At 54.4% G+C, this 7,429-nt stretch overlaps 1 protein-coding gene across 1 annotated transcript; it reads right to left on the minus strand.

Annotated features, from left to right (window-relative positions):
- Positions 1–269: 269 nt before the first annotated feature.
- On the minus strand, positions 270–1,274 carry LOC109302184 (olfactory receptor 52K1-like). The gene has a single exon (XM_019523750.1). It carries the CDS (start codon positions 1,260–1,262, stop codon positions 270–272), a length of 993 nt encoding a protein of 330 aa, XP_019379295.1. The 5' UTR covers positions 1,263–1,274.
- Positions 1,275–7,429: the final 6,155 nt, after the last annotated feature.

Raw genomic sequence — 7,429 nt, forward strand, 5'->3', positions numbered from 1 at the left:
CCTTTAAACAAGAGCCATCCCGGGCCTGGGTTGAATTGAATTCAGGGACAGGATGCAAGGTGTTATCACGATCGCAGCAAGGAGCAGTTAACTCCCACGTCCGCTCCTTGCTCCTTTTCTTGGTTTGCAGCTGGCTTGCCCTTGCAGTTCAGCCTCATCGCATTTTCTCGTTGACCTGGCTTTTTTCTTTTTGCCTAGTGAGAAGCAGAAATGAGGAGCCCAGGCGTGCTGGGGACGGGCACGGAGAATGGATCAAGAATAACATGGAGTTACTCCTTCGTGTTCAAGGCTGCTTTTCTGAAGGGGATGAAGGCAGACCCTCTTCTCTTGAACAGCCTCAGGAGGTGTCGCCTGACCTCCTTGGTCCTCAGGCCGTAGATGACGGGGTTCCTGGCGCATGGCACCAGCAGGTAGATCGCGCTTATCAGGTTGAGCATGTCCTGGGAGACAGACTTCCCCACTCGGTACACGACAGAGGAGGAGAGGCTGGAAAAATAGGAGATGAGGATGACCATGAGGTGGGTGCCACAGGTGTGGAAGGCTTTGTGCCAAATATTCCCAGAGGACATCTTCAGAGCCGCATGGGTTATGCGGCTGTAGGACGTCAGGAGGAAACCCAGGTCAAAGATGATGGTGATGGACCTCATTGTCAACCCCACAATCTTGTTCCTGGAGATGTCCCCACACAACAAGCTCATCAGGGCCATGTGCTCACACACAAAGTGCTGGATGATGTTGCAGCGGCAGTACCGCACCCGGGAGGCCAGGATCACCACGGGGCTGACGAACAAGATGCTCCTCACCAAGGCGGTGGCAGTCAGCTGGATCAGCAGTTTGTTGGTCATGATATCTGCATAGCACAGGGGGTTGCACACAGCCATGTACCGGTCCAGAGCCATCATGAGCAGGATGGTGCAGTCTAGCATGAGGAAGAAGTAGAGGAAAAACATCTGCACCAGGCAGCCCGTCAGGGAGATGCGGCTGACATGGAACAGGAAGCTCAGGAGCATCCTAGGCATGACGGTGGTCGTGCAACAGAGATTGGTGGCAAGGAGCAAAGCAATGAGCAGGTACATGGGGGAGTGGAGGCTCCTCTCGGCCTTCACCGTGTAGATGAGGAGGGAGTTGGCTGCAACGATCATCGCGTAGAGGCAGAAGGGGATGAAGAGCAGGAACCAGGATTCCTGGAGCCCGGGGAAGCCAAGGAGGTGAAACTCTTGATAGGAGACATTGGCAGAGTCATTGTGGGTCCCTGCTGGCATCCTGGGGCCCGGCGGCCTCTCTAAGCGCTGGACTGGTCTGGAGGTGAAAAAGACAAGTGGGGGTCATCTCTCCATTCATGCCAGCACCTTCCCTGGCCATGAGCGATCTCTTTGCCATGCTGGGCTGGCTCACTGGATGCAACCTATCATTTTTGGGGGTCCCTGTGCCTAAAGGTGGGGCTACATGCCAAAGCAATATGACTGGTGGGCTGCAAGGATAACTGGCCCTGGCTCACAAGGCAGAAACTTGGCTCATGTCAAGCCTGGAGTAGAAGCAGCAGCTGCTTCCCTTGTGCATTTGTAGACTGACTAGCTCACCGATTCCCTGCCAGTCCACTTGTGCAGTAGCTACTTGGGTTGATGTTTACACCCATAATGTGCATGTCAGTGTGACTACACTAGCGCTCACAGGGCTTCAGGTTCATTGCCATATGCCATGGATGTGCCCACTGCAATCAGCACATTGCTGCACTGGTTCTGCCCTGGCCTCTCTTGCTCCCAGGAGCTTGGGCTGAGCAGACATCACTCAGGTTTGGGGCAATTGGGGCAGAGAAGTGAGGTTTGCACAAGGTCTCTTGGTATCCGATGGGGGGAGCGAGCTCATCCACCCTCTTTTGGGAGCTCTGGTTGAAGAGACTAAGGGTCTGCTGTGCTGGGGGTTTTGATCATGGCCTGGGGGGGATCCTGCGACCAGCATAGATTGGGGCCAGGAGCTTTGTGCACGTGGCATCCAGTAGCACGGTCGTGTGTGTTTGTCCAGCTCTGGGCACAGGGACCATGGTGCAGCAGAGGAGGAGGGATAGACGAGCTCGCCACAGCCTTTTCCCAGCCTCCCTCCCTGGCTCCCCCGCCCTTACACGGCTTCCAATATCAGCCTCTGGTCCTCACTGTCTGCGCTCCTCTAAATCCAGCCCCTCTGGAGCACTGTCAGCTCCCCCCTCCGTTCAGTCCGTGATCGGCTCTGAAACAGTCTCCTCTGGGGTTTCTCCCACCCGGCTGTCTCAATTTGGGACTCGGGGGCAAGGACTGGCTTTTTGCTTCTATGGTCATACAGCACCTGGTGCAGAGGGGGGTGTTGGTCCATGACCAGGACCCTCTGGATTATATTAAAACCAATACCAATTCATATTTCCAGGGTATTTCCCCCCACAGCAGAAGGAGGAAGCCCAAGGGATTTTGCAAGGAAGCTCACAGAGAACTCGAGCCTGCCAGGGGTGAATCCCATGGACAGCTGCATGCAGAATTGGACCCTGCCGTAGCAAAGTAATCAGGTCCAAGGTGCATGCTGCTGCTTGGGCTGGAAGTGTCCAGGGCCCTTCTGAACCTCTTCAAATAGTAACTAACCACTGTTATCCCCACAGCCAGCCCTGGACCTGGTAGGGACCAAACTGAGTCACAGATGCATTGAAAATGAGGGTTGGAGGGGATTTCAGGAGGTCACATCTAGTGCAACCCAGGACCAGCCCCAACTACATCATCCCATCAGAGTCTGAGTTCATCAGTGCTTCCCCTGTGTTGCCCACTCATTTGGTCCCTCGCTCCAAATGCTAAATCCCTGCTTGTGCCCTGTGTCTCCAGCACCCACCCTGCCCCTATCCAGGCCAGGGCCTTTCCTCCCTAGGACAGAAGGGGGAAAATCAGGGAAGGGCATTAGGCTCTTGGAGTTCGGAGGTCCCTGTTCAGACCCTGGGTGGAGGTCCTGATGGGTCACCTCGTGGCAGCTTTGAACCAGGATATAAAGGATTTCTTTGCAGCACCAGGTCTCTGTTCAGCTACACGTCCCCTAATGGCAAGCCTTGGCAGGCAGGGATTGGCTCCAAGCACCTTGCTGTACTCACCACGATCAGCTGAGACCCTTCAAGACTGGCACCAGGACCCCGGCACATGTGAACTGGTGCTGGGATCTCCGACCAGCGGATATTTATTCTGTCTGCTGACGTTTCACCCCAGGGTTTCAGGCTGACCCTGGAGTCCCAGATGCAGCTGGGTTTTTTTTCAGAACTAGAGACTTCGGTCTCCAGAGATTGACAGGGCAATGACCTGAGTCCAGGCAGTTGGGAGGTGGATAAGTAATAATGAGATATTAAATGCAAGGGAAGGTGCCAGTCTGTGAGCAGAGATGCAGAGTGAGCTAGAAGGATGAAGAGCCACGTGTGTTTGCATGTGGGATGATGCTGTGGATTGTGTCCAGCCCATAAGGCAGTGGGGTGGAGAGAAAGTTTGGCCCCCATCACAGGACAGGAGGGGAAAGCGTGGCTGGTGACCTTAAACACGGTCCAGTCGGCAGGCCCAGATACCTGACACTTGAGTGCTGTAGGGTGTGGACAAAATGACAACTTCCAATGTTAAAAGGAGCAGCTTTCCCCAAACCGCTGGCTTTCCTGTGTATCCCCTGGTTCATGCTAGCTGCCAGCTTGCATGCATCTACCCTACAACGAGTGATGCCTGAACTGTGGTAATTTAGCCTGGAATGAAAGGGGTGCAATGTGTCTCCACCCTATATGGAAACCCTAGAGCCGTAGAAATCCTAGTCCAACCCCTGCCTGAAGCAGGATCAGCCCTGTCCAAACCAGCCCAGACACATCCATAGCAAAACTATTTAACCTCTTAGCAAAACTACACAGTTGACCCTGACATCACACCCCACCCTGCCACAGGAGGGAAAGCAGGGGGACCGTGGTGGCCAATGTCCTGTTGCAAAGGGTGTTAATTTACTCTCAAGACATCCCAGGCAGTGGCTGTGTCCCCCACTATAGAGGAAGGCAACCCCCCCAGTCCATACCAATCTCACGGGGGCGGGGGGGAATCTAGGGTTCTCTGACTTTGTCTGGGCCCTCTGGGCATTGCAGTGAACGAACATTCAGATAAGCAGTCATTTTCTCCATGTCATTGAGTCTAAGGACCAGATATTCATTTTTCTTTTTAATCAACATAACATTTTTTGCACAGGAGGGAGCATAGGAGACAAATTGCACAGAGTGATTTAACTATATCACATCTTTGGCACATTGCTGCAGTTGCTGTACAGAGCAGTGAGCTATGGAAAGCAAATGGTGCCTCCTTGATTTCCAACTCAGGGTCTGTGTCTACATGAGACACTTTACTGTGCAGTAGACTAATCTACTGTGCAGCAAAGCATCACCACCTCACGTGCAGGCGCTTTCTGCACAGTAGATTAGTCTGCTGCACAGTATATTTATTACCTGCATATGCAGGTAGTATGCATAGGCAGGTAGTAGATTTACTGCGCAGTAAAGCCAAATAGCATCAATTGCATGTGTAGATGCACGCAGTGTAAATCCACCTGCAAACAGAAACACAACCCTCCAGAGAGTGCATTCGTGCTCGTTAGCAATACCGTGTTTCCATTTGAGCAGGATGACTGCAGTCAGTGCACAGGGTGCTTCCAATACCACTGAGCCCATGGCCTGCTGTTTACAGCCCTTTACTCAGGTGCACTAGGCCCTCACCCCAGGAGCCTGTGACCTGAAGAGAGGCCAGGATGTGTAAGGAAGTGGGTGGAGCAGGGGTTGCTTCTGGGTGAGGGGGTCCCATTTGCTAAGCCTGTGTCTTGATCCCTGAGCCAAGGGCTGGGAGGGTCCACTCCACCCTGCAACTTGCACAGAGCAAAGTGCCTCCTTGGAGGGACTGGGATCTAAAGTCTGGGTGAGGGTCCCGATACGGTTGTGAGCAATGCTGAATCTATGCCTGGAAAAGCGACCAACTCTTGTGCACCGGGGTTTAGCCCACGTACGAGGGGTTATGAGTTGCCTTTCACTGGCAGGGCTTGTTACCCCTCCTCTGCCCAGTGCCAGGTGCTTGCACCTTCTGGTTCACCTGGTGCTGGTGACTGGGAGCCTATATGGACTTTGGTGCTGTAGCCCTATACAGCAGCGGGGCAGCTGTGCCCAGCTCTGTGGACCTTGGGGGCGGCCCACCTTCAACACAGGCCAGCTGCATGCCGCAGGCCCTGGGACCAGAGACCCAGCGGAGAGGGAAAAGGGGATACTGCAGGGCACGGTTGGGAGCTAAGGGGTGGATGGGACCTCCTCAGTGAGCCCAGGCCCCGCTGCCACGGACTAGCCCCTTCCTCCATTACTGAAGCTCCATCTCAGCCCATCAGGCTTTTTGCCCTCACTGCTGTTTCAAAGCCTCCCTGCTTGCATGGTTAGAAACATTGCCCTTCCCTGCCTGAACTTATTCATGGTCCATTTCTACCTATTTTTCCCTGTCCTTTATCTTGATCATCTCTTCTTACCTTTGGTGTTTACCCCCCGCATCTCCCCTGTCTTTATATGCAATGTCCTCCCTTGACATGGACCTCATTGTACTAGGTCGACAGGCCAAAGCCCTCTCGCACTCTTTCGTTCAGACGCTTTCCCCTTTTTGGCCTCACTTTGCCAGCTCTTCTGTGTTTCTGCTCCTGGTCAAGTTCAGTGATGTCTTTTCCCCTCTTCTTTGTCATTAACGCCCTTGTTTAAAGACCGTGAAAGACTCTGGAAAGCTGATGACACGACCACCCTGTGTGAATGGTACCTGTGTGCAGTCCTCTAGCAGGCGTCCGAGCAGTATGTGGGTGTGGGTGGATTTATCAGCTTTTGGCCCATGTCTGAAATGCATGTGTGACCCCAGTGCATGGGTCTGGCATAGAGGAGGGTAAGAGGCCTACTACAGCTGCCTGATAAAGGATTTGTCTTGGGTCTGTTGAGGGCTTGGGTGCATTTTGCCCCACGGTGAACTTGGGGTTTAGGACCATGGTGGACACGAGTCCCTATTGCGTGCTCCTACGGCATTCTTCTTTTGTAACCAAGGAAAGTCCAGTGTAAAAGACCCAAATAGTCCTGGCATCTCCCCAAGGAGAAGTAGCTTCCTCCCTAGTCCATGAGGCCTCCCCTGGGCAGCATGGGAGGTGGGTGCGAATCCCCCTGGGTGAAGAAGACCTTGAGCTCAGGTGCCCGCACCCAGGACAGCATCTGGCAAACATAGTAGGGATGGCTTTCAACTAGGTTTCAGAGGAAATGATGAGCAAAACCCTCCAGCCACAGGGCTAGCAATCCAGGTGGAAGAGGACCCAAAGCAGCAGCTCAGTTCAGGGAAAGGGCTGGAGAGGCAGAGGACCACGAATCTGCAGCTCCCCTGCCAGGTCCTCCCCCATTGCCAACACCCAGTCCAGTAAGGCAATCCCAGTTACTGGCAGCCCCAAAAAGGGTCAAGTGAGAAATAACCCACCTCAGGAGGTATTCTCTGATTTTGGACATTTGGAGGAGACAGGACCACCTGTTCTTGAGTTATAAGTTATAAGACCCAGCCTAGCAGCTCTCCTGGCACTCGGCCCCCTGGACAACAGGAGAGCCAAGGAGACGGGAGCTGCTGGCAGCAAGGCCAGGAGCCCTTGGCGCTGACCCTGCCCTGCAGTGATGGGGACCAGGTGCCGGCTGCCGGGGGGTGGCTGGGATCTGCACCCCTGGGCTAACCCAGGACTTGCACCAAAGGGTGGGATTGCCAGGAGTCCTGTGGCCCCACCACACGCAGCCAGAGGAGGGAGGGTGAGACCTGAACCCAGCCCAGGAAACAGCCCTGCCCCAGCCCAGAGCAGACAGGCCAGGGGTCCACATGCTAACAGCAGCCTCCAAGCACAAGGTGCAGGAAACCCTCCAGGAGCCACCAAGCTCCTGAATGGGCCAGTGCTCACACTCGGGCACAGAGGACAGACATCGCCAGCACAACGATGGTCCGTCCCTAGCCTGATTCTTCAGACTTTCAACCCCCGGGGAGCCGAGACCCACAGCAGGACTGCCCTGCCCTGAGGCAGCTTACCGCTTCACCCACAGCCCAGCACCCCAGTGCCCTCCCCTGGGTCGGGTCCTCATGCTGACACTCGCCAGAGATTGGCAAGGCTTCGATCTGCGATGCTTCTCTCTCCAAGGCTTCAGGAGCTGAGAGAGAAGAAAGACGAGGTTTGAGATCCCTGAGTGCAGGGACCAGTGCCCTCGGCCCAATACCCCCCGTGCCCCACACCAGCACCTGCCCGCAAGAACTACAGATTTTTTTTTGTTTTTCGTAAAGAAATGTCTTCGTGTCCCAAGCCAAATCAACCAAATGAATTCCAAATCTGCGAGTCACTCAACAACTACAGGTGGCCCTACTACCCGCAAACCTCCTCCACC

Source organism: Gavialis gangeticus, unplaced genomic scaffold (assembly GCF_001723915.1).
Source record: "Gavialis gangeticus isolate Ggan-Ray unplaced genomic scaffold, GavGan_comp1, whole genome shotgun sequence".
NCBI lineage: Eukaryota > Metazoa > Chordata > Crocodylia > Gavialidae > Gavialis > Gavialis gangeticus.